This window comes from Manis javanica, chromosome X (genome assembly GCF_040802235.1).
Source record: "Manis javanica isolate MJ-LG chromosome X, MJ_LKY, whole genome shotgun sequence".
Taxonomy (NCBI): domain Eukaryota; kingdom Metazoa; phylum Chordata; class Mammalia; order Pholidota; family Manidae; genus Manis; species Manis javanica.
Genome location: NC_133174.1, coordinates 13418902 through 13446267, shown reverse-complemented (window position 1 = coordinate 13446267; position 27366 = coordinate 13418902). Strand labels below are relative to the sequence as shown.

General features: G+C 47.6%; 1 protein-coding gene across 7 annotated transcripts in view; it reads left to right on the top strand.

Moving 5' to 3' along the window:
* SH3KBP1 (SH3 domain containing kinase binding protein 1) overlaps positions 1–27366 on the top strand; it is a 309921-nt gene that overhangs the window by 246782 nt on the left and 35773 nt on the right. For all 7 annotated transcript variants that reach the window (XM_073227329.1, XM_037020504.2, XM_037020499.2 and 4 more), the window contains 4 exons: positions 2758–2865; positions 12957–13008; positions 15883–15963; positions 18493–18652. In XM_073227329.1, the coding sequence (XP_073083430.1) occupies positions 2758–2865; positions 12957–13008; positions 15883–15963; positions 18493–18652 (401 nt within the window). The remainder of the gene's footprint in view (positions 1–2757; positions 2866–12956; positions 13009–15882; positions 15964–18492; positions 18653–27366) is intronic.

The following is a 27366-nucleotide window of genomic DNA, read 5'->3' as shown; positions in this document are numbered from 1 at the left end:
GTGTTCTGCCTCTCTTACCTTGAATTACACATGATTAGCAGTGCTGATGTTTTTCATAAAAAGCAGAGCCTAGATGAGCCATCTCCCACTTCTGATGGGAGAGATAACAAACAGAGTGTCACATGCACTGTTTTCTCCTGTAGGCGTGCATGAGTTCTGGTTATTTTGGATACGCTTTTGCTTATTAGAATTTTTGTGATTGTTTTTCTCACATACTAAGCAAAAGGCTTACAGTGGTTCGTGGGTTACTGCTTGTGTAAGGCTAAGGCAAAGCATGGATTTGCACCATTGAGATAGTTTGAAAGAAAGCCTTTTAAAAGAAATGTAGCAGTAAACAATATTTGATTGCCTTTTGTGGATGTAATTCTGTATCAGATGATCTGAAATGAATGTGGAGGGAAGTTTGGTCCTCGCAAAAGCAAACCCTTCTCACAGGAGAAGATTTAAGACAATTTAAATAGATATTACTGATTGGCTCCTCTTTAGTACAAGAGCTCTTGGTTGATACCTATTATCAAAAAGGACCTTGTATAATAGTGTGTCTGTTTTTCCTATAAATCTCTTAAGCTTCCTGGAGTTAGGGGTCATGGTCTTTGTGTGTTAATGTTTGGTGCCTACAGAAGGAGCTTAAATGTACTTTTCATTTAATAGCTGTTTGCTGAATATTGTGAAGTGTGAATGAATGCAGTTGTGAGTGTTAGAGAAAAAGATAAAGGGGACCATAGTCCCCTTCCTACAGGTGAGTTTCGAGTTGGGCTTTGCAGATGAGAAGGACTTGTCCAGAAAAAGAGGAGGAGAAGAAGTGGCAGGCATTACCTACCTCCAAAGCAGAGCCTTCTGGATTAAAAAACTTAAACTTCAAAGGACGAGGAGTAAAGAAATTCCACCCCTACTCCTTCAGAAGTTTTTCTGGTATTGTTGATGATATAACCTCTCAGGGTTGGAAGAACCTCAGAAGCCATCAGATTCTGCCACCACTCCCTTTGTTTGAGAAACCCTTCCTTGGGGACCAATGCTAGATTGTTGAGAGGGTGATGTGATATGAGCAGGACCGGAATTCTTCCCTGGGCATCTCATTGTCATTTTCCAAGAAGGATAAAACAGTTTCTTATGTTGTCAGTCTTTTGAACCTTGTTTTGTTCTGGGTAAATCTGAACTTAATTCTTCAAATGTCTTTATGTTTGGAATTGGTTGGGACTAGAATTGATAGTTTGTGATTAAGAACCCATTTCCAAAACCCATGTTCTCTTCTGAAGAGTCAGTTGGGAAGGGAAGGTGCTGATTTCCTTGTCACTTAGGGGGGCCTGATGTTAACTTAGAAAGAATCATTATGAGTTAAGGTAGGTAGAAGCTGTCTTGTCCTGAAGCAATCCAAGTTTGGGACTGCAGAAGATCACAGAACTCAGGGTTAGAGAGTCTTCATTGATTCCACAAATATTGAGCATTGTGCCATGGGCTGGGGGTATAATGGTAGAAAAGTCAGATGTGTTCCTCACCTTGCCGGAATGATCTAGCAAGGCACAAGTCAGTCCCGTAAGCCATAGCCCTCTAGGGGCCTACAGCCAGGCTCCAGGCCAACAGCTCACCTGCTGCTTGAGCCTCCCTGGCCCCTTCATCCCCATAGGTGTGGCGGAGGACCATGTGTGTCTCTCCATGGGCCCCGAGCATGATCTCCTCACTTTCTTGAGCATTTCCTGCTTCAGATATAACTTGAAACATCCCCTGTGTTACTAACATTTTTTGGAAAGCTGTCACTCATTTTGGGCTTTAGCTGGAAGTTGTTGATCACAGTCTGAGAATTGGGTTTATACTCAAGAGCACCTATTTGGCTGAGTGTGTTATTGTACCTACACTGGGCAGAAAGAAATGCCCAGCTAAGCAAAGAGGTTTACAGTAGGCTGGATGAGTCTTGGATTGGGTGGTAGAAGTGGAAGTGGACCCAGAGGACAAACAAGTATATGGTAAAGCTAGAGCGCATCAGACTTCCAACCAGTTGGATAAGGGAAAAAAACAGAAGTGGTTTTGTGGCATGAGGTTGAGTGCCCAGCAGAACTGAGGCCATTAGGGTTAGAATGGAAGCTCGGCAAAGGCTAAGCCCTCTTCCTCTCCCTAGCACCTGGCACTCAATAAACATTTGACGCATGAATGAACAGAATAGGAATTATGCAAAGGGAAGCAAGGTTGACCTGGAAGAATGAATAGGTTTGTTCATTCATTTAGTAAGCAAGCATTGAGTTCTGTTAGGTGGGGGAAGGGCTTTCCATGATGACAACTGTGCCCCATCAGCATCGAAAGGAGAAGGTAAAGGAGAGCAATACATTAATGAGCTTGTGCAAAGTGTGATTTTCCTTATGCTTGGCTGACTGTCACAAAGCCCTTTTTAATTCGACAAGCTTTGTGACAGGCTAATCAAAGAGAACATTTGTGCATTTGGTATTTTCTAAACCGTGTTTGCAGTTCATGGAATAATTTTATTTCAGTAAAATTAAAATGAAGAAAATACATATCCTCCCATCTTTAAAGAAAAAAAAGATCTTATTGATTCAGGGTACCTAAGAGCAGGACTGGGTGTTGAGTCCCAGCCAACAGCTCTAGCACACTTAAGCTTTTGTTCTGCCATCTGACTTTGGGGTTTGTGCTGACTTGGTAACTACGGCCACATTGATAGAGGCCTCAGGGAAAGGGCCTCCATTCTCTCTGAAAGGGATGCCAGACCTCTCTGGCCCATTTCTCACTCTCTGCTCTCCTGTCTCCTAGGACTGCATCGATGTCGGCTGGTGGGAAGGAGAGCTCAGTGGCAGACGAGGAGTGTTCCCTGATAACTTCGTGAAGTTACTTCCACCCGACTTTGAAAGGGAAGGGAATGTAAGTCTTCGTGGCTCTGATCGCAGCGCTCCCCATGCTGTCAGAATCGTGCCTCCCATCATGGGGCTTGAGATGCGGGGTGGAGGAAGTTGAGTGTAACCTTGAAGAGCACTGGAGATTTAATTCAGTGGACCCCGGTTCCAAGCCCTGGCTGCCCTATTCCCCACATGCAACTGTGAGCAAGTCTGGTAACTCCCGGCAACCTGTTTCCCATCTGTCAGCTGGTGGGTGACACAGACCCTGATTCTAGAGTTGTTGCGTGAACAAACAAGGTAATGTGTGCAAAGCACTTGGTGCAGTACCCGGAACACTTAAGTGCCCAAATTAATGGCGAGAACCCTTGGGTGCTCCGTTTGGTGAGAAGACCGCCTGTGTCCAGCAGGGCCTTGGGGTGCTGAAGTGGCTGGAGAGCACACTGTGAAGCTGAGGATGCAGAGCGAGGCCTGCTCTCCTTCCCACACTCTGTGTGTGTGCACAGAGATGGACCTGTACACACACACACAACTATACACATATATATGCACATACCTCTAACTGTGCTTTCTCTCTTTGTGGGAAGCCATTTTACGACGCTGTTGTTTAAATGAGCCAGTCCACCTTTGCCTCACTCCAGGTGTGTTGTTTCACTGAGGATGATATAACAGGAAAGGCTGAAAAGTTGGAAGCATCCTGCTTTAGAAGGAGGCAGCCGTTCAGTCTTTTCTGTCCTGTTCTGCACTTCAGGGCTCTGCTCAGGCTTTTGCATGAGTTCTGCCTACCTTTCCCAGCCTGGGTCCTCTTTATACCCATGGGGCCTCTGTTACTGGACCATGAATCCAACTTTGACCTGTCGCCATTCCCATGGAGCTGAGGTTTAGGGAGGATAACTAAGATACTGGTGAATAGGTTGCCGAGAATACTGAACAGTATGGATGGTGTATGCACTGCTTAGATGAATGGATATGATTGTCCAAGAAGCTGGGCGGTGCTGGCGCCCACAAAGGTTCCGCCCTGTAGATCACTGGATGGTTTGACACCTAGGGCCACACCTTTTAGGCTTTTTGGTAGCTGGCTTTCCTGTATTGTTTAGCTGAAGAAGTCTGTTCCATACCTGTTATTCTCTCTTGGAATTGAGGTTGGACTTCTGAGAATCTGGACACTGCTGCCTAGTGTTTTCTAGATCCTTGATACTTATTGCTGGGCCATGGACCATACTTTATCAGCATCACCTAGAGCTTGTTAGAAATGCTCAGCCCTCACCCTAGACCTGGTGCATCAGAACCTGCATTTTAACAAGCTCCTCAGGTAATCTGCTTATACCCTTCAGTTTAGGAAGTGCTGGGTTAGAGGCAGATATCTGTCTAAGTGATGACAGCCTCACCATTTTTTGGGATCTGCTGCCTGACAATTATGTTGTATGTTCATTCATTCATTCACTCTGTATTTATTGGGTCCCGTGCTCGATGACGGTGCCTTGCCATTGTGTTTCATCCCCGGGCAAGTTCACTATAGATTCAATGGGACCAAAGAAATGACAATAGAATGTTCCTGGGATGAAAGGGTTATACCCAACTTTATTTCCAGGTGGCAGGTCAGTTACTAGAATCCCGTTCACTCAGAGCAAGTCTGCGTGCAGCAAGCTGGCCTCTGCCTCTGGGCCCCTGTGCCTGCATTGCCATCCTCTGGGCCTCTCTGCACAGCTGTCCCACACAGCTGTCCTCTGGGCCTCTCTGCACAGTCGTCCTGCACAGCCATCCTCTGGGCCTCTGTTCTCGGTGCTGCCACCACTCCAGCCTCTGCTCTGCTCTCCTGCAGCCATGCAGCCGTGCCACTGTGTAGTCCAGAGCACTGGGCAGAGCTCTTTATATAGAGTCAATAGCAACGTATTGCCCACACTTGTGTACTTAGCTAGCCAACCAGGGCTAGGGGAGAATCCTGGCCACAAGAACTTTCATTTTATCTACAGATAGGAAGTGAGGTGTGTGCACAGTTGCTGCCTTGTGGGCTTAGAGTTGTGCAATGGGTCTGGTGTTCAGGGTCACAGAGACCTGCCAGAACTTTCTGAAAGGGCACTGAGTGTGGGCCTCTTCCAGGTAGGGGAGACGTGGAGGCCATCCGGACTGTCCATTTCATACTTCTCGCCAGTCTTCGTGAGCCTGGTAAAAAGTGTTCCCATCCTGAAGCAGGTGCATGCAAGACCTTCACAGTGACCCCTTTCCCTTTGGCCAAGGAAGCCTAGCCAGCACACCATCCTACTAGACATTTGACACCTTCTTGGGTCTGAATGAAGTATTATGACATGGAAGGCTAGGATAGAATCTGGTAATTACTTAACAAATGGGCAAAGCCTGTGGTTGCCTACATTGTGGCACCCTGCCTTCCAGTTCCCAGGCATATTTGGTGGAGCAATAAATTCACTCAAGTGAGAGAGACTCCATGGCATACTTTTCGAGAAGCTCTGCTCTGTTACATAAGGTATTAAGGGTAAACTTCCACTGAGACAGTGAAGTTGTCAGTGATGAGTGGCCACATATTTGTTTGCTCGTGCAGGCATGCACATTCTTTGGGGCCCTGTGGGCACCTCTCCAACCCCAGACAAGCAGCCACCATCTCTTTGAAAGGTATTTTAACCTTGCTTCTAAGAAACAGAAAACTCAATTTTAGGGAAACAGTAGTCATACCTGTCAGACAAAGTAACACCTGCAGCTGAGAAGTGATGGTATAATGTGACATTTAACTTTTAGAAAATTCGAGGTGTGACATCCTTTTCATCCCCCTACCCCCCACCCCCGGCCTATAAAACCAGCCAACCGTCTGAGCCTTGGTGCTCAGACCAACTTTTACTGCTACATCCAGAGTATTGGTGAATTGGTGACAATGTGACTGGAGAGGGGGCTGTCATTTGCTGAGCTGACTGTGTAAAGATGATTAGAATCATTAACACAAATGCACTGTGTGAATGACAGAGTCGGAAACATTATTCTGCCACTGGTTTCAGCAGATGTCATCTTGTCTTGCCAGTGGCTGAGGTTGCAGCCATTCACCCAGAAAAGAGGCCGATCTGCGATGATTCGGGTAGACAGCAGCAAACAGCACACACTCAGCAGCAGAGCTCTTGAATCCGTAGGCCTCACGGAAGCGTTCCAAAGAGGCTGGGGTATGGGCTCAGGTGGTTCTTGGGATTCCTGGAGGTCTTTCTCTCAGAGAGCGCCCAGCAGATCCTCCCTCACCAGGTGACACACGCTCTGGGACTTTCCGTCAGGACTCTCTTGGGCGGGAGAGCATCCGTTGGTGCCTTGGTGCATATTTTAGAGCAATTATGTAAGCTATTGATGAGAGAACCTGGATTCAATGGCTGGCTGTTTATTCTGAGACTTGACAGTGTATTTGAATATCAGGATGGAAAGACGAAATCTTCTGAGAGCATAAATGCAGCAGTGCACATGCTGTCATCACTACTGTCGGAGGGTGGGGCACCTGGGTTCTTGGGAAGAGCAGAACCTACCTCTCACTGCCATTAAAAACTAGATGAGGTATTCTGAAAAATAATGTTTTGGAGATAACAGTATTTTATGAAGGTCTCAGGCTCCAGCTCTTTTAAGAGAGACCGTTCATATCCCCAGAAGAGGATGTAACTCAAGATGGTGTGATTTGGCAGCCTGTGGAGGCTGTGCCATGGCCAGAACTGGGGTGTTGCTAAGGTTCCCACAGGTGTTTCCCTGCTGAATGCTCTACAGTGTGTTCAGGGTTTGCCTCTCAGCCTCAGAGACTCAGAAACCTGCCCTCAAAGATTTCTAAAGGTGCCTGTGGCTCTGATGTAGGCTCACCTTTGCCAGCTCAGAGAGACTTACCCAGGGAGCAGGCTGCAGCTTACGAATTGCAACAAGAATGGAAATGGCAGCCTATCTGGATGCATGGGTCAGCCGGCCCCGGGCATTTGTGTCCTGGGGGTCTGATTCCTTAGAAGCCAGATTCTACAGGAAACTTCATTTATAGGGTGCTTTCTGGGTGCGCAAGGCATGCAAACAAGAGCTAGTTGTTCTCATGAAGCATCTTGCCAGGTATAGTTTGAGGCCCCCTGTGTACCAGAGGGAAAAGTGTGCCAGGGGAACTGTGTGTGGAATTCAGTTAAGCCTGGATGATGCGTGTAAAAGTGCTGCACTCTTGGCCTCAGTGACTCTCCATTTTTCTCCATTTCCATGGCTGACTGTACCCTTCCTGTTCATTCAGTCTCCAGACACGATGTGGTACACTCAACTAGGTTTTCAAAATTCTCAACTGCAACTGAGTGCCAACCTTATAGCCAACCTTAAGATCTAGATCGATTCTAGGTCACTCAGCAAGAAGTTTGTAGGTTCCTAACTTTTACAGGAAAGGAAGTCTCTTGCTTGAGCCCCATAATGGCTAACCCACCTTAGGAGAATTTTGCTGGTTTAACTCTGACTGCATTCTCTTTACCAAGTTCTTAGGAGGCCCCTTACCTTAGCCCCCATCTTCTGACAACCACTTTATGAAGCTGTCCTTAGCTGAAATTTTTTTTGTTCCTATAGCCTCTTGAGAACCACTCTTCCTGTTTTCTGAAGCTGCCGATGCATTATTTCCCTGGTTTTAGTCTCCCAAAAAGAAACAAATGTGCTTTATGAAAAAAAAAATTCACCTATGACATTATTTGTCTGTACATTTAGCTTTCCATGTAATTTCATGTGCAGAGATGGGGACCGCCAAAGTGTTAATGTCACCCAAGTGTGGCCTCATGAGAGAGCCTCAGCTGAGCTTCCCTGCAGTGGCCTGGATGGCAGTGCTCCTCCCTTGTCCTTTGGTACTTTCAGCCTGAACCAGTTGAGCACCTCACTTAATACACTGTTACCCAAAGTGATTCTCTCTCATCACTCCATCTCTTTGAAGGTAGAGTCTGTGTCGGAAGCTTCTCTTTCACGGGGCCACAGCGTGTGTCTTAGTTCAGGCTGCTGTAATGTAACACCATAGACTGGGAGGCTTATAAACAGCAGAAATGTATTCCTCACCGTCTGGAAGCTGGGAGGTCCAAGCTCAAGGTGCTGCTGGGTTTAGCATCGAGTAAAGGTCCTAGATAGCTGCCTTTTTGCTGTGTCTTCACATGGCAGAAGAGGTGAGGGAGCTCTCTGGGGTCTCTTTCAAAAGGACACTAATCCCATTCATAAGCAATAATCTACCCTCATGACCTGATCATCCCCCAAAGGCCCCACCACCAAACACCATCACATTGGGGATTGGGTTTCAACATATGAATTTTGGCTCCATTCACTGGAAGACGTTCAGTCCGGAGCAGCATGCTTGGTGCATGGCATGCCCTCAAGAATCCCTTGTCCTTTGGTCATTTGGCGACAAAGTATTCCTTCCCTTCCTTCTGTCCCTCCCTTCCTACTTGCTGCTCTCTCCTGTCCTGGTGTGAAAGGGGAGGAAGAGGCCAGGGAGGGGCCCAGTGAGGCTGGATCCCTTGTCAGATTCCTTCTCCCAGACAAAGAGGGACCCAGGTCCCTCACCTGGATGTGAAGTCTGGGCATGGGGTCAAGGAGCACTTTCAGAAGTGGGGTTGATGCAGCCGGAGTGTGAGCCGGGGGTGACCTGGGAGAGCATCTTAGGCAGAAGCTGACACCACAGCCTGGGTGCCTGCCCTGTAGGCCAGCGTCTGGATGGGCCCAGCCCAGAGGGAGACTGAGAATATAGTTGTCCAGGCCAGAGGCTGAGGAGAGGAGACTCTGGAGAGACCCTGCCAAGAGCAGGTTTTGTGGGGGCTCCCGGGATCCCATGCTGGGAACTGGGAGGGTGCAGAGGGGCACTCACACACACTGTAATCACCCTGAGCCTAGCCCCAGCCACACTCTCCAGAGCCACACGCCAGTCTGCCAGGGACAGGGGAGAAAGGGCAGAGTGGGGTCTCCATGTGTTCCTAGAGCCACGAGATGTACCCTGGTCAGGAACCATCCATTCGTTCAGCTTCACACACAGACGTCTCCAGAGAACTTAGCCGGATGCCTGGAGGAAGGTTTTCCAAGGCTCAAAATCAGGCTAAAATTTCCTTCTGGAACCGAACCATATTCCGCTAGCAAAGCCCCCTCAAGGGTACCCAGCCACCAGGACTGGGCTCCTCTGGCTGTTCCCAACAAACCGCATGTCTGGGGCCAGAGCTCTGAAGGCAGACAGGCTCGAGAAGCCAAGTGGCAAATCACAGTCCCTGCCAGGGAGGGCAGCTGAGCTAGCTGACGAGCTCTTTGGCTTGGGACTGGCCCGACTTGCCAAACAAAGGGCAGAGCTTATTCTGAAATCCCTCAGCAGGAAGCAAGGCTTGCCTTCCTGCTGTCTTCACTCCAGAGCATTCAGATCTATTTCCTTCCTGGTAATAGTGGTAAGATACCAAATCTAGTTAACATATCCTTTGAAGGATGGTGTTTGCTGCTATGTCTCAGCCAGTGACTGTCCACACAGGCAGATGTCCAGGCTGTGTGCCCTGCATACGTGAAGACCGTGGAAGGCTTTCTGCCCTCCCAGAAATCAGAAAATGGTGGCTCACTGATTTTGTTGTGAACATTTCCATGTTGGTTCTTTTTTAATGAATTGCCACAGCCTGGACATTGGGAGATGTGGGTTCTGGGCCCACTTTGGCCCTAGCCTGAATGAACTAGCTGGATGGAACCAGTTGGACTGAATGAAGCTAGCTGTCGACAGTTTCCTCAACTGTAAAGGGAGCCCTATGATTACTCGAGGCGCTTATGTTTTTTGTTTTTAGCATTGACCTGCAAATCGAGCAGTCATTGGGAGCTGGAGTGTTCTATTTTCACTGTGGAGGGAGGGATAAAGAGAATAAATAGAACAAGTGCCTCTAAAAATTCATGACTTAAAATACTCTCCTCGGTTGAAAGGATGTTTCTGTCTGCATGTCTACGGGGGCTGGTTAATCCTGGTAAATGTGATAGATGAAACACTGACCTACCGCCTAACCCGGAGAGCCCCCCGGTCCTGTTTCCTTTATCCAGTCACAACTGGGCATTTTGGGGAAAATCAATGAACATATAAGGTGTGCTTACATCTTTTTACTTGAGATGTAAAAAGATTTACCAACTCTGGCGATGAATTTTTACCATCACATTTACCCAGCCTGCTTCTCAGTTCTCACTGCCCAGTCTTCCTGTTGCATTAAAAGAAAAAAAAAACATTGTAGGCACATGTGCAATATTTTATTAATCATTTGGGGGCAATCTAGAGCTCCCTGGACCCCTGGCCCTAATTTTTTTAAAACTACCTTAAAAGAAATCTTATTTGAAAACCTGGCATCATTCCTCATCTAAGGAAGCAGGAAGGCTAAGTTTGATGGAATCAGAGTGCAGTCAGTCAAAGACAAAAAAAACCCAAAACCCCAGGACAACCTGTAAACCTACTTTGCTAATAAGCAAAGCAGGCACTTGGCCAGCATTGATCAAGCGTGGTGGATGCAAGACAGACAGCTCACAAACTGTTCCTTCCTTCCCAAACTGCCCCACTTGTCTCCACGACTGCCACAGCTCCCAGCAAAACCTCACACCTCAGCCTCCTTCCTCTGCCACATTCAAGCACACAACGTGCCGTGAGCATGCTCTTCACACCTTGTCTGTCAGCACGCTGCTTCTCATCCTCTCTCTCGGTGTCCCTCTGCTCTGCCCTGTCACATTTCATGTGTCTGCTACATGCCAAATCTGACACAACACTAAGAGTTTGGTTTTTTTGTACAGTATTCTTGGAAAATATGATGACTTACAATCATCTTTTTTTGTATGGGGCCCTGTGGTTTGAGGCCAGGTCGCTGGGCAAATGGCCTCGGCAAGAGGAAGCGCATGTGAAATTGGTTATAAAAATTTTCAAAACCAGCAGGGTGAGGAAGATGTCCGTGTAGGCCTTGTTAGGCGTGACTGGGAAGAATTAGGCCACCGGGTGTTGGCAGTTTCATGAATAAGAAATTACTCTGATCCTGAGGTAAAGGGAGGTTAATTGGCAGAGTTTCAACAATAACTTCATGAGGTAAACACACATCTGTCCACAGTCTAATTTATACAAAGACCGAGAAGGGAGGAAGAAACAGGAAGGAGCCGGGACGGAGAGCTGGAAGAGGCTGGCAGGAGGGGAAAGAGAAGTGGAAGATCTGGACGCCAGAAACAAAGCCGTCCGGTGGAGGGCCTGTCTGCACGGGGAGGTGGGGCTCTTCCTTGCTTTATAGTAAAGTTTGTCTGTACTCATATAGACAGTACAGCAAAATATTAAGAAGGAACCCTTTCCCCCATAATCCCGCTAGTCAGAGATCACCACTATAAATTTTCTAGTCATTTTCTCATTCTGTATATATCACAACAGAGTTGAGCTCATACTGTAGCTGCAATTTGATACTTGTTTTTTTTGTTTTTGACTTTAACATACTATAGCTCTACTATACTATACTCTAGTGCTTTTGGAAACTACGTGTGGTCTATGGCCATGTGATGGTTTCTCCTGTGGATGCTCTCTGGTAGGATGGACCCTGTACAGTGGTTAAGAGCATGCCAGTGGGTCAGACAGTCCTGGGCTGGACTCCCCCAGTGCCTGCCCCCCATCCCCAATAGCCTGGTGACTTTGGGAAATGACTTCATCTCTCAAAGACTCCGTTATTTCATCTGCAAAATGGGCATAATAATATCATGCCTTACTGTGGTGTCACGAGGATTAAATAAGGCAGTGCTTACTGACTCCCTCTGCTTATGAAACTGCTGCCTCCTAAGAGGGAGGTACAATGATCACTGTTTTACAGAGGAGAAGGATGAACTAGGTAAGGTCACTGGCCCAGTGTCCACAGCTAAGAATCAGGAGAGCCAGATTTGCAATGACAGACTTTGAAGCCCCACCTCTTGCCTACCGTGCTATACTACTTACTTGGGATAACTGGGCCAAGTCACCCAGCTAGTAAAGAGCAGAGATGAAATGTCATTGAATCCAGAGCCTATATGCTGTGATACACACTGAGAAGGTTCCTTGTGGGTCTCATTTTCTCTAGGTTTTACTTAAAGTCATTTCTTCCTGTGCTCTGGTACTTGATCAGGCACTGGTGGACACCGGCAGATAAGGACCGGGCATAGGTGGGTGCTTCTGCTGAATCCTGCGGTAATGTCAGTGGTACATTTTCAGAGTGCAGCAGAGAGTCTGTGGAGCATTTTAAAAAGTCACAAGTATATGATGCCCAGAGAAGGTCAAGAGAAGTGTCAGCAGTGACATGGGTTATATATGCAAACCCTCCCTGTTTCCATCTTGCCTTAATGATTTTGACGTTGAGATGGTTCTGTTGTCACCTTTGGCTCCCCTCTTCAAGAATGGCATCCAAGAACCATGTTCTGGCTGGACTCTCGGCTCCTGAATCACTTGCCAAGTCCAGCCTGACCATCTTCCTCCTGCAGTCCTGGGTGAGCAAGGAGATGCCCTGGAACCTGTTCAGGGAAATATGCCATTGATTGCATTGCTGCCTCGTCACCTATAGAGTGACAGGGTGAGAGAAAAAACAAGTAGCAGCTGATAATGCAAAAAATGCCATTCCAGTTTCCAGAGTACAGCTGGTCTGAGGGGGGCCTCGGAAATGGCCTGCCAGCCTTGGTATGAAAAGGGGCAGAAGGCTTAAACCCCACCCAGCCACCGTGGCCCCTCAGCCTGCATTGTGTTGAAGGTCCCATATCCAGAGCAGATCTGATGTAGAGCTGTCACCCTAACTCTTTCTGAATTGCTTGGTTATTCAGCAGATTAAATCTTAATTGCAAATGTGGTCTCAGTGTAGGAGTACCATTGTGCTTGCTGGTTTCAGGCCATTTTTGCTGAGCCCTTCCTTTTCAGAAGCCTGTTACAAATTTAGAAAGGGGGAAATGGTATTTCATTTGTCCATTGGAGTTTTATTTTGCAGCCTGAATTTATTTAAGTGTTTGTTTAAAGGTGCCAAAACCTGACATCCCTTGAGAGAATTGCTCAATTTTTTGGAGAGCTTCTCTGGACTTTCCAAGCTACATCTAGAAAACAATGTCTGTGGTCTTTATGTGAGAGGCCAAGTGGGCCAACAATCTCATGTGGTATCATTTTGATTAATTTTTCAGAGACCCAAGAAGCCACCTCCTCCATCTGCTCCTGTCATCAAGCAAGGGGCAGGTAAAGTGCCTTTAAGTTATCCGTAACACCTTGCGTCTTTCTCCTTGCACATATTTACAGCATCCTTAGTAGAGCTCAAGATCCTTAGGTTCATATTGCCACAGATAGCCAAGTTCGGACATGACCATTTGGTCTCAACAGGCTGTTTTTCCTAAACTAAATAAATAAACAAACATATCATTAAAATGTATCCCTGACACAGTGAGAAAAATCTAGCCTCCTGAAGGGAATGGCCGGAAAGATTACACTTTGGAATAAGCCAGTTTTGTTCTGTTTTTTTTTTTTTTTAATAAACTGCTTTTGAGGAGAGAAGAACCTAATTGTCCTGCGTGTCCCATGCCTGCCCGACTGAGGGTCAACTTGAGGAGACTGCTTCCCACAGGTCACTGTGCAAGTACCAAGGGGCTGAGTTTTCAATGTCTTTCCTGTGTGGTTAACCACAATTTGTACTTTCTTCATTTACCCCGCAACAAACGCAGTGTTTTTCTAGTAAATACTTTTTCTCATGATCCTTTTTTAATCTTAAAAAGAATCCAACTCACTTTTTCTGTGTAGTTCAGATATTAAGGTTGAATACTATAGGAGGTCTTGCTGCTGGACATTTGGTAAATCATTGTATATGAGATTCTCATACAGAGGGGTGATGATTCATATTTCCCAATTGATCGCCTCATTATAATTGCTAAAAACTCATTTTCGGTGAAATTCCTTGATGAATAACTAGTTAAGCGGCATTTAAAAAAATAACAACTAAAACAGAAGAAGAGTAGAGGTAATTTTCATTTCACACACTCATAATTATATTTCTATAGCATTTGAAGTGTGAATAAACTTCCAGATTGGTTTATTCACAGATTTATTAAAGAGTGATGTTTTTGAGTTCTTTTGGCCCACCAAGTGGGGGGAAAAACAACCTGACCCTGAATTCTCTCCCTGTTCCCTTCAGCATGGTTGAGACTTAGACACGAAGCCCTGGAACGGGAAGTTAATTACATCTCCTGCTCCACCCCCGCCCTCGTTTGCATGGAGCAGTTTAATTTTGCCACCTAGTGGTCTTGGCCAGATAAATATTTGTGCTGAAATTAAAGCAGGCTGCTGATTTGCTTTTCTCTGAAGACCCTTTTCCCTAGAGACCTTGGTGGCAGATTAGAGACCAAGGAGATGAGTTTGAGTGGTCCAAGGCTCAAGAGAGTCTTGACTGTAACTAGGATCAGAACCTTCATGGTAGTAGGATTGGCAGTTCCTCCTCTGTGCCTAGGAATGATACTGAACTTCATCACTGTCATTAGGAGACTCGATTCTTAGCCTTTTTAAAACGATTTTGCCATAGGTTACGCTGGGTCCCTGTGGGGTAAAGCAAGATGGCATTTAATCTTCCTCAATTACTATTACTGCTCCTTTATCCTGCTGGGTGATCTTGGGAACTGCTTTGTCACTGCATGAGGTAGACCCTCCTATTTTCCCCATCATCAACTTTCCTTATGTTTGACTATTTGACCAAAAAAGAATCAGGTATGGGATTGACCAGAAATCAGATACAGTGTTTAATTCATAATGGGTCATTAAGGAGGTTTAGGTAAAGTGTATGTTCAGTGGATTTTTTTTTAAGTTCTTTTGGCTTCTGATGCTGTGTAACAGAGATTTTAGTTCCAAGCACCCATCCATAGGGCTGGTCATATCGTTTGTCAAGCACTTAACCAAGCCCGTACATCAAAGGAGTACTTGTGATTAGTTTCATGCTTTAGCTATTTTCCAAGCATCCTTACATGCACAAGGCTGCTGACACAATGAAGACCCACAGGTGAGGGAACCGCTGCAGTCCACATGCATGGGTAAAGAGGAAATGCAAATAGGTGCATTTGGGAAAATGTGATGCCTGAGGGATTCCAATGCAAATTGAAGAACTTAAGGAAAACCACTGTGTCTTCTGTGCACATCCTCCACTTAAAAAAATGTTTTTATTGCTATTGCTGCATAACAAACCACCCCAAATTAGGTGGCATAAAACAATGGTCTTCTCATGCCATGGATTCTGGGGTCAGGAATTTGAACAGAGCATGGCCAGGATGTCTTGTCTCTCTGCTCCATGATGCTGGGACCTCAGCTGGGTGCACTGGACCAGCTGAGGCTGGAGGGTCCACTTAGAAGATGACTGCTTTATGTCTGACTCCCCTTGGCAGGGACAGTTGGAAGGCTGGGCTCAGCTGGGGTTGTAGGTCAGAGTGTCTACACGTGACCTCTCCAGCATGGTGGCCTCAGGTAGTTGACTTCTTGCATGAAGGTTCAGTATTCCAACAAATGGCCTTTTATGACATAATCTTGGAAATTATATGGTATCACATGGGCCACTAGTTGAAGTATATAAAAGCCCACCCACATTCCAGACAGAGGACATGGACCTCACCTCTTGATGGGAGGGGGAGCAAACCATTTGAGGCCATATTTTAAAACTACCACAAAATGGAATCCAGGCCCCTATGAAATTCCTTTTTATATGTAGAGCAGAGTATCTAGTGACTCCTTATTTGTATATTCTGATGGTTGACTTGTTTATTATTTATGCACATTCCCCACTCATACCCAGTTATTTCCTGGGACTGTTTTGATGTCTAAGGAAGCCAGACTTAAATATCAGAAAACATTAGTGGTGTTCTTGTAAATTAAGGATGTATAGGCAGGAGATTTAATGACTTAAGCCAGAAATGGCCTCTGCTGTTTCTAAGTAGCTTGGACTTGCCAGGTAACCCCAGCTCAGCTCAGCTCAGGGGGAAAAAAAAATCTTTGACTTTGCTGTACCTGACATATATTTAAAATGCTGGGGTATCTAATAAATCAGAAAAGATTTACTCATCATTGTTATCCTTTCTCCCCAAGGTACCACAGAGAGAAAACATGAAATGAAAAAGATACCTCCTGAAAGACCAGAAACGCTTCCAAACAGAACAGAAGAAAAAGGTATGAAATCAAGTCTTCATTGGCATTTACAGAACAACAAGAGAGAGCTGTCTGTCCCTGGCTAGTCCAGATTACGGATTACCCACAAAACTTGCTTTTTTTTTTTAATTCTGGTGACTATGGTTTTGTTTTGATTGCTTTTTTAAGTATTATGTGTCTAAGGAAATAGGAGAGAGGGATATGTGGCACTTCTTTGGGCCAGAATTTCTCATCAAATGGAAAATAATCAGCCCTAGTCACTTAACCCATGAGGACTCTTCAATACTAATCTTCCTGCCCCCACTACTGTCCTGGCACCAGCAGTCTCCTGAAGTCAGGTGCCAACTGTAGGTTTTTTGAGGGCCGGGGTATACCTGCCGCATCTTCCATCTGTCTGTCTCCCATGCCTGAGGCCCTGGGGTGCTCATTAACTCTCCAGGGGTGGATGTGGCATAGAAAAATTCATACACAGAAATGAAAGCCTGACCTCAGTCAGTGCTGGGCCAGCCTCGGTGCCTGCAGTCCCCTCAAGGTGGTCAGAAGGCTCATTTGCAGGGAGGTAGCCTAACCCATCTCACAGTTTCACCAGTGGGTTGGACTCCTTCCATTCTGAGTATCTCTCCCAAAGAAATCTGCATGCTATGGAAAGATTCATTTTATTAAGTGTCTAAGATTTGATTGATCACATGTCTTATGGGGAAAGTGCTATGTGAGTATGCTGAACAGGAGGCAGAGCAAATTCCATTTTAAAAAGCAGTTATTTGTAAGTCACAAGAGGAATGCTGAATTAATAAATGTAATTATTTGGAGGTGCTCCTGGGTGGCCTCAGGAACTTCTGTTGTGAAATCTAGTGTTTTATATCTGCTTGCCAAAAGTTTTGCCAACACTGTGAGCTCTTAAGAAGTTATACCTCTTTCTTTCACAGTGGATGCTTAAGTTGCAGGACCTCATTGTGAAGGCCAGGTCTGTGTCACAAATCAGTGAAAAGATAGCCATTGAACGTGTGCCATACTAATAGCTCTTTGATGAAAGTATGTGTTGCGACATAACCAGACTCCATCCCCACCCCCATCTTCATGGAGGACATGTGGCTGATTTCTGGCTAATAGCCTGGCTCTGTGATGAGGACACTTCCTGCTCCGTTCCATGCTGTCTAACATGTGGACTCAGCTTATGTCTTAACAGCTGCTCTAGTTGGCTGGCCAAATGGCCACACGCTGCTGGTTCCTTCCCCTCCCATGATTCCCTGTTCTTTGCCACAGTGGGTCAGGAAGGCAGAAGCCCTGGTCAAAAGCACCATGGAAGCCAGGGAGTCAGCCCCACTCTAAATTTAGCCTCCCTGTTAGGTGGGCACAACCCCCACCCCCATTCACTCTGCAGGCTGCTGGAACTCCCCTCCTTCGCATTCCAGCCCAGTCCTTCCTCCTCTGGTCGCCAGGGACCAGTAAATGAGTTCCCAACATTCCTGGATGGAACATATTCCCCCACTGAAATATTGTGGGGATGAGCACTGATGTCTGTATAATACCTGATGGGCTTTTAAAGCTTAGCCAATTGGTCTGGGCACCCAAACAGTGAGTTTGTGTGTGCAAGTAAAACGTGTTTAGAGTCCCAGCTTACAAGGGAGCATAGGGAACCAGCCTGTCCTCCGGCAGGCACCACTCTGGAATTCCATCTTCGTAGAATGCAGATACGTGCTTTTTATACCACGGACAGGGCAAGGCCAATTGGATGCAGAAAACATGAAGCTGTCACTGAACACTGCCCAGTTGGGCCACCATTCTGGCTTTAACTTCATTTTAATAGTTCTGACTCCAAGAACCACAGGCAACACCTATGAAGTCCCAGTTTACCTTGCAAATTCAAACCATGCACAGAAAGAATCCATCACCAGTTGTTGTTCCCTGAAATGCTCCCCCTTTCACTGGCTCGTGAACCTTTATGCAGGCTGACCTGAGGGGTGTCAGGCTCCTTTCCTCTCCACAGCCAGCAGGTCCTGTGGGTCATTTAACAACCCCATCAGCTGTTTGCTGAGTACCTGCCATGTGCCAGGCACTGTGCAGGGTTCCAGAGAGATGATCAGTTGTGGGCCCTGCCCCTGGGGGGTGCTGATGGCCTACAGGCTGTGCCAAGCATGCAGACACCCAGTGGGTATCCAAGTAGAGCCTGTTTATAAAGGGCTGCCTTTCTCTGCTCAAGTGAGGAAGTAAGGAAGTCTGCCTTCTAGGTGGGTCTGCCACTTCACCTCCCAGCCAGGTATGGAGAGTGGGCCTGATGAAGGCTGGACCGGGGTTTGCCAGGGGTGGGCTGTGGCTGGAAGGGCCCTCCAGACAGAAAGAGCAGCATGAGCAAAGGCGGACAGTGGGCTGGCAGCTGCATAGGGCTTTCTCTAACCTGACAAAAAACAAATGAAGCTCTGCATCCTCCATCGTCACTTTCACAGGTGGCATCCGGGGTCTTTTTAAAGCAGGAAACCAGCAATCTGTACCTAAGGACTGTCACTTACACTAGCTCTGTCTTCTCTATGCTTTTGAAACAATGACTTAAAGAAAGACCAGAGAGAGAGCCCAAGCTGGATTTACAGAAGCCTTCCGTTCCTGCCATACCGCCAAAAAAGCCCCGGCCCCCCAAGACCAATTCTCTCAGCAGACCGGGTGCGCTGCCACCAAGGAGGCCCGAACGACCTGTGGGTCCCCTGACCCACTCCAGGTACTGCTCTGCTCTTGCCACTGGGGACAGGTGTGGGGATGGGTGCAAGGTGGCTGGGGGACACGGGAGGGGCCTTGAGTGCGGCTGGCTGAGGGAGGGGAGTTAAGCTGCCCTTCTCCCCTCTAATGAAGCTGTCTGAAGACTCCAGCCACTTCCGTTCTTGCTCCTGTGCTCGGGCGGGATTGGGTGCAGGGCTGGGAGGCCCAGCGCGGGTGTCGGGATAAGCAGACATGGAAGGGGTACCAGCCTCTAGGCCCTGCTCATGCACAGGGACTTGCCTTGTGCTTCCTTCAAGTACAGCCACCTGTGTAAATAGCCTGCTGCTATCAGTCAGCAGAAGAGGGCAGGACAGGCCCCTCAGACTGGACAGCAGGTGCTGAACCCACCTTCATCCCCTGGATGTCCTGCTGGCCTCATTGACTTTATAGAAGAAAATTTTAATTGTAGTAACACACACATAACATAAAATGTATTATTGTAACCATTTGTAAATGTGTGGTTCAGCGACATGAAGTACATTCAGCTTGTTGTGCAACATCTCCCTCATCCATCCGAAGAACTTTCTCCATCTTGCAAAGCTGAAACTCTGCTCCCCTTAAGCAATAACTGCACCCCTCCCCAGCCCCTGGCAACCACCATTGTATTTCCTGTCTCTATGAATTTGACTACTCTAGACACCTCTTATAGGAGGAATCTTACAGTATTTGTCCTTTTGGGACTGATTTGTTTCACTTAGCCTGATGTCCCCAAGGTTCATCCATGTTGTAGTGTGACTCATTTGCTCTTAATAACAACTACTACAACACATCCCGCCCAAATATAGAGGCTGGCAGCTATGTGAGTGGTTGAAAAATGTCTGAGTCTCAGCCAGCCATGGTGGACGCACACAAGCCCGTCTGTGGGAGGAGGGCTGCCCAGCTGGGCGCACAGCCGCTGTTGTCTCAGCTGTGCGAGAGCCCGTCACCGTGGCAGCTGGTCTGCCTGTGACAAACCAGGTGTCTCTCCACTTTCAATCAAACAACTGCCCCCACACGACAGCTCCTGGGGAAACTAATGGGAGCTGGGCACCGCTGAGTTGGTCAGGCCTCTACATGTCCTGCCCTCTTCTGCTGACTGATAGCAGCAGGTTATTTACACATGCACACGACGGGACCACGGCATGGCCCTGATGACTTACTAAGTACCACTTCAGTAGCATGGTCAGTCCCGAAGCTAGCGCTTCAGAAGACAAAGGTTATGTCTTCTGGAGGGAATGTGAGCTTCGCAAACAGGATGAAGCAGCCGAGGTTGCATATCACTTTGTTTTTGACAGTGGTCCCCCTCCTTCCCTGGCTACCTTTCATGCATCTGTGAATGCTCCCCAACTTCAGAGCCCAGTTACCATGCCCCTCTTCTGGAAGGCTGCCTTTATCTCATGATCTTGCTCTCCCAAGAATGCCTGGCACCCCACGTTTAGCCTGTTGCTGGGCCCTGTGCTGTGCCTCTTGGGATGCTCACACCCCCGGACTCCTTTACCAGGTTTAAAGCAGATCAAGAGTGTGTTTTGTCATCTCCACATGCTTTACAGGGCTGAGCATATGGTAGTGGCTCATTTAACACACTTGTTGAACGCTGTGGTTCCCAAAGCAGTGGGGGGGTGGGGGGAGGTGCCAGTGCTTACATTTTGTTCACTTGTGCCGCTCCTGTCATCCTTCCCAGCCCCAGCTCAAGCTCTGCAGCATGTGTGTCTTAGGTTCTAAGTCATCTAGGGTACCATGGATTTCAACATAAAAACGTCATAAGAGGATTGAAGAAAGGCCCATTATTTCTTAGTACATCATCACACGCTTCATATTTTACTAAGCAGTTACACTGGACAACGAACCCATATATTGGCTTATGAACTTGTTTTGTTCTGTTAAGTTAGTTGAGGTAGGAATGTTAACATCATTTGGTTTTGTGTCCATGGTCCTTCAGAGCAATGGTATTGTCTGCTGTGTGAACCCAAATCATCCCTGGGATATCCCTGAGTGGATGGACAGGTGGACGGATGGGTGGGTGGATGGGCAGTTGAACACATGGACACACAGTCCTTATTTGCCATTCTTACAGGGAGATAGGCATTGCCGCTGCAGCTTCCTCTCGCCAGCCAGATAGCTCACTGCCAAATGTGGCTTCCAGAAGAGATTAGTTTATTTCCATTTAAATAGGTACTAGTATCTTGTAGGAAAAAGGAATATATAAGTCTAGGAAGAAGGGAGTCATTTTGAGATATATCCACTTAACAAAAGTGTATTGAGGGACTCCTGGGTGCAGGGCACTGTTCTGGGTCTTCCGGACAGTGGGGCTCAGCTGTTGCAGATCAGTTTTCAGGAGTCACGTCTATGGGAACTAGAAGGACACTAGTGTGTGGTTTTGTGTCCAGTCTGAGCAAGCAGAAGCATGCCATTAATGTACTTACCCATTGGTAAGAATGTTCTTCCAATTTCTAGAAAGTAAATCAAGATAAGGATCTTAACAGGAAAAAAAGACTTTTTCCAAAAAATATTAATACCAGAGTTGATGTAAAAATTGAGTGATGATGGGAGATTCCCCTAGGCCATAAGTACCCCCTTTGTTTGAAAGTCTGTGCCTTGGGGATGCCTCTGTTGTTATTTCATAGTGAGCAAAGACAGGGTCTGCCCATCTTGTCCAGCCCACCACATAACTAAGGTAGGTGTTTGTGGTGCAAAGAGCATTCTGTCTATCCTGATTTTCACAGCTGAGAAAACAGAGGCTCAAAAGTATAGTGCCTACTCACTTGTTTTGATATTCGATCATATATTTCAAATGAAGAATATACCTAAACCTTTCTGTACGTGTGTGTACACACTCATGAACATGTGATGTTATATGTCTAATCATGTACATTATCGATTTAATAAATATGGGCCCAGAAACCTTTATGAGAAGAGGTCCTGAAACTTGGGAGAAGGGTCCAAAAGGAAAAAAGAGAAAAATTCAAGGAAATGCTGGAGAGAAACAGGTTGCCCTGAGCTCTAGTAATTGCACATAGCGGGAGGCAGCAAGCCAGAAACCTGAGGGGCAGAGCAGGTATGTACCTTCAAAAGAAAAGAAACCCAATAGGGACAGAGGCAGAAGCAGGCTGGCTAGACCAGAGAAGATTTGTTAATCCTCCCATACACAGACACCCCAAGTTGTAGTATTTTTTTTCTTTTTTTCTAAAAGAGCAAGGAAGCTGGAGCAGGACCTTTGTTCTGAGTTGCAAGGGAGCTGTACCTGTTGTCTCCTACTGCGTGGAGCAGCCCGTGCTCCACAAGTAGGGGGGGTCGATGACTGGGAGGGTGGGGCTACTGTCCCGGGGCCTTAAGTGGTAGACAGGGCTCTGGGTGGAGGGAAGGAAGGAAAGCTAAAAGGCACAGGGGGGTGGCGAGGTGAGCAATGGTAGAGTGGAAACAGGAGTGGGAAAGTTGATGGCTGGGAGGACAGGAGATGCTGGTCAGAAAGGGGAGGTTGGTGCTCAGAGCTTCAGAGGCGGGTCTGCGGGTGAGCATATCCGTGGCAGGCGGGGCCATGATGTGGGTGAATGAAGGTGAATGAAGGTCATAGAGACTGAAGGGAATGGAGATAGGGAGGGCTGTCATAGGCTCAGGAAGATGGCAAGAGCTGAAGCGAGGTGAAGTGCAAGTCCTAGAAGTCAGTGCCCCCAGGTGGGTGTTGGTGCGCTCTGGGAATTGATGAAGTGGGAAGAAAGGTTCAGGAGTTGGGGGGTTGCAGCCTTTCAGTGAGAAGGAGTTGGTTACCGTGGCTCAGGCGTCCCAGAGGGCAGTGTCCCTTGACTTCAGACACGGAAGCATATCTCAGAGGAATGTCAGTGAGAAGATGGCCAGTTGGGTCTTGGACACCAGGCTGTGGGCAGGAGGTCTTAGTGACTTCCCAGACCTGTGGAGATGGGTCTGTGGTTTTTGATGTTAAACACACCAGGTACCTTTCCTGTGAGGGCCTGGAGGCTATATGTAGAAAGGTGGTACCGGACCCAGTGGGGAGGGGCCGTGGAGTTGCAAGTTTTCACTTATAATGAAGATGGAGCCCTGGATTTCAGAGAAACACTGAGAGAGAGTGGCTGTTGAGCTCTGAGACATTTTCGCTTGAGGCAAAGATTAAGTAAACATTTATATGCCAAACATCAAGTAAGTGCTGAGGGAAGAAGGGCAGATTTCTCCCTTGAGATCAACTTACCCACACGGATGTTAATTTTTCTTTGGATTTACACAGGCATGTGCCTGCTCCAGCCCCTGGGGTTATGTACGATTTAGCAGGAAACAAGCTTCCAGGACCTGATGACTCTGTGAGGTGTCTGCGCCCCCTGCCCCATGCCCACCAAAAGAAAGCATTAAAGAAGACCCCTGCTCTTATTAGATATAAACCAATCAACTCATCCAAAAACTGTTCAAGAGAAAGATAGCTAGAATGCATGCAAATGTCCCCTAACCAGGCAGGTGAAATGTGCACATGGGGGTTCAGGGCATCAGTTTGAGTTTGGATTCCTCAAGCATCTGAAGTGTCTTTTCAGAGTCCCAGGGATACATTGTGTGGTGTCGGAGTGTTTCCCTTCTTTTTACAAGTCAGGACTGAGACATGTCTTTGGAGAATTCAGGAGAGATCTTGGCTAGAAGTTACAAAGGTGGGTGTGGTTGGCTTTTGGATGGTAGTTACAAGCATGGGGTAGCTGTAAGCACTCCAGAAGATTATGGAGAAGAGGTGAAAGGAAAGACAACGGTATGGAAAATCATTATTTATAGGGTGGAAGAAGGACTAGGAGCCAAAGAAAAGGGTAAGAGGAGCATGATGCCATGGAATCTACAAGAAGGGAATGTGGACCAACTGCTGCTTGGTAGGTCTCAGCCTTGGGTGTACACTGGAATCACCTGGGGACTTGTGAAAGCATAGCTCCCTCAATGTCTCTAATCCAGTAGGTCTGAGTTATAAGGCCTGAGCATTTGCATTTCTAGCAAGCTCTCATTGCTGCTGCTGGTTAGCAGGCCGTGCTGTAAGACCACTGCCTTAGCGAGCACCAGGGAGACTGAAGGGCACCCATGGACTTTGGTCACTAGTTGGCCCTTGAGGATCCCATTCGAGGGGTTTCTATGCAGTGGTTGGGGACAAGAGACAGATTTGGGGTGAATTGAAGAGAGAATGGGCAGGCTGCCAAGCATGTATAGACCTGCGAGGAACTTGGCTACAGAAAAAGGATGGAAAGTGGGTGCTCAGATATGGATTCAATGATGAGAGAGGAGTGTGTGTATGTGTGTGCACACGTGTGTGAGTGTGGTGTCATTCATTTGTTTCAGATATTCATCAAGTGCCTACATTTGTCCAGGCCCTCTTCTAGGTAGTAGTTAACTGTGATAACCAGGCCAGACATGATACCTGCCCACCCATTGCTTTGGAGCCAGGCACACCAAGCTTGAAACCTGTCCCCTCTCCTTACTTACCCTGTGACTTTGGGCAAGGTGCCTACCTTCCTGAGTCTCAGTTTCTGCCTTGGCAAAACAGCACAGTGAGGCCTACCTTGCCCAGGTGTGTGGATTTAAACAAGCTGCCACACCTCGGGCCCCTGACTCATGGCTGGCAGTTGCTGGGCAGTCAGCAAATCCATGCATGCTTCCTTTCCTCCCTTGAGAGACCCCAGCGGGTGACCTGGGTAGGAGAGGGCTTCCCACATGGTGGCAAGCAGGTCATGCTCTGTAGCTCCAAGGGAGTGAGGAGACACGGGCAGCCTCTGGCACTTATCCGGAGGTCTCTAGGGGTCGAAGCAGCAAGAGAGCAACAGGGGACCTCGGGCCTTGGGGAAAACTGGGGACTGAGGGGCAGTGGTGGATTTATGGAGCATAGGAATTCCCAGGGCCCAGGGGAAAATGCCTTGTCCCACTGTAGGGATGTCTGCATTATGTGCTGACCTCATTTCATTTGTATGTATAACCTTCCTTTACTTCTTTCCACCTCCACCTAGAATGAATTTGACTTCCCGCAGAGAGAACCACCAGTAGTGACAGGGTTTAGCCCCAGCCTAGACTGAGCCACATTGATTTTGCTAACAGTGATGGTGATGGCCAGAATAGGCAGGGAGATGGTAGGACATACTACACTTCACGCATGCATGGTACGATGTGGTTCATGTACCGCTTCCTCCAGTGGTCTGTTTCTTTGAACACTATTCCTCCAAGTGGCACTGTGCAAACTTTCCTGAGCTGCATGATGATGAATTCCCCCTCCTGAAGACATCTCGGGAGCCCCCTGCCCCAGAGAGGCCCAGCTGTGGGCTCGCAAATGAGAAGTGCAGGTGTCATCGTCATTTTGCCTTAGGGGATTGTGGGCTTGTCATGCCCGGGGTGGGCTCTGGAGGGAGGCCTCTTCCTACACACACTTGCAGAGTCTGCAGACGGAGCAGAGATTTGGAGGGGAATTGAGTGGGCAATGTCTCATCACCTTCCACTGTGTCTTCACCAGCTATAAATAGCCAAGCTTGTTTGTGCTCATCCAAACAAGGACGCAGTACAAGCGGGGAGCTGCCAGGGAAGCCACTCTGGTTCCAGCTTCCCATGCCCCTGGCCTGGCTCGGGCAGTCCCACATTTAAATGGGAAGTTCGCAGTCAAAAACTGCCTGTGATTCCTGGGACATGTTTAGCCACTGGGTTGGTATGTAGGGATTTCATACTTCTCCACAAGGCCTTTGGCTCTGCATTTCCGGGAAAGGTGAGGGAGGCTCCTGCTGACGAGGGAAGGGGACTGGGTTTACTGCTGCTACAATTTTGTCCTGTCCAGATAGAAGGATCCCACCTCCCTGGGCAGTAATGTTCCCTGGCAGAGCTCTTCTAGACGGGCTTCACATCCAGAAGCTACCTTCATAGATGGGTGGAGCTCTCATAGTTATTTATTGGAGACAGAAAAAAATCCTTAAAAGCCTAAAGTGTGTGCATGTGGATGCTCATTTTGATTATCATCACCCCAAGTATGGGGTCAAAGATAGGACTGGGCTTCAGGAAGCTTCCACTGGGCTTCAGCTCTGCCGTCAGTTAGCTGCATAGTCTTGGGCACAAGACCCTTGGAGCACAGGATCCTTGTCTGTGATAAAATGCAGCTTGAGCTGGTCAGTTGCACTCAGTTTTTCATAGTCAGAGCCGAAGTATGAGATGTTATGAGCGGGCAGCCAGGAAAGCAGAAAGGGAGCACTTGCATCCTCAGTGTGAAACTGGCCCGGGACAAGGGAGGAGTGGATTCACATTTGAAAGAGGGACAGAATGAAGTTGCAGAGCTGGAGAATAAAGAAGACAGGGTAACTCAAGTTGTTTCTCTAGGATCTTCACATTTGACATCTGCCGTTGTCCATATGAGTTGACAACTCCCAAGTGGGAGGAAAGCTGGAGAAAAATAGAGGACTTGCTGTGTGTGCCTCAGTGGTTTCCTGAGTGTGGGGATGGGGCGTTTCACCATTTCTTTTCCTTTCCTTTTCTTCCCAGCTTCACCCCCTCTCCACCCTCCGTAACCATTTTTGGGCAGTTAAAAGGCCCAAACATTTACATTATCGTAATAGATCCTTCTGAGGGCAGGGAGGAGGCACTGACTGCCAAGAAGAGTCATCATCTGGACTTGGGACCTTTTGTTTGGCAGGAATCGGTGGATTCACTCCTTCTCCTTCATCCCACTCACCTCCAGAAGGGTTGTGGGGTCTTTGGTGAATGTTTGTTGCTACTGTTAGTGCTGCTGTTCATTTGTTTATTTACTTGTTTGCTTGCCTCGGCTTCCTGTGCACTTCAACACCTTTTCCAGGCCACATGTCTTAGCTTAACTGTTCCAACTTGGGCTAAATTGGGCCATGCCACTGGCTGAGCTCATGTTCTCAAGAGATACACATGGCACATCTTCTGCATTTCTGACTGGGCATGTGCCCCGTCTCATGTCTCGGGTCTGAGTGGGAAGAGCAGGCCCCTCTGGGCAGGTTGGGTGTGTGGTTGTTGTTTAGTAGCAGCACTTTTTAACTCAGGGAACAAAGGTGATTTACCCAGCTGGCAGTGAGCTGTGGTGACACAGGCTGTCTGGCATCCTCAGTGACACACCAGACCCTGCTACTCTACTACTTTCAGGACCTTGTGTCAGCAAGTGACGATCTTACAGAGCCTCAGTTTCCTGACCCATATAATGAAAATAAGGGCAGCCCACGTGGGCTTGTCAGGAAGCCGACTCTGAGGCAGCATTTAGTATGTAAGGTAAGTTTTGGGCTTCAGTGCCTGTGGAAAGAAGGAAGCAGAAGTCAAGTTGTGATACTGGCTCCCAAAGCCTCGGCAACTCCACGGGGAACTTGGGGGCTGAAATGGCCCCTCCATGTTGTCCTGTGTTGAGCTGAAATTGCCAAAATTTTTATACTAGGGAGTGTGGGCCGCGCTGGAACGGCTGTCCTGCAGCTGGGGACGCTCTCTGCAGCTGGGTGGTCCCTGGAGGGGCCACCAGCCTCCCAGCAGCTGGGACAGCAGCCCTCCACCAAGAGGGCTCTGGGCGGTGCAGCTCCACATCCATCAGGCAGAGGTGACACTTTGAGAAGTGGTTGTGATGACTGAACGGTGTGTGAAAGGGCCTCACCCTAGGGCCTGGCTCCTAGTAGGCCATCAGTAAATCGTAAATAGTAACTGCTGGGATTATAGGTTCCACTTGCTCCTGCTGGGCATCCTTGGACTAGT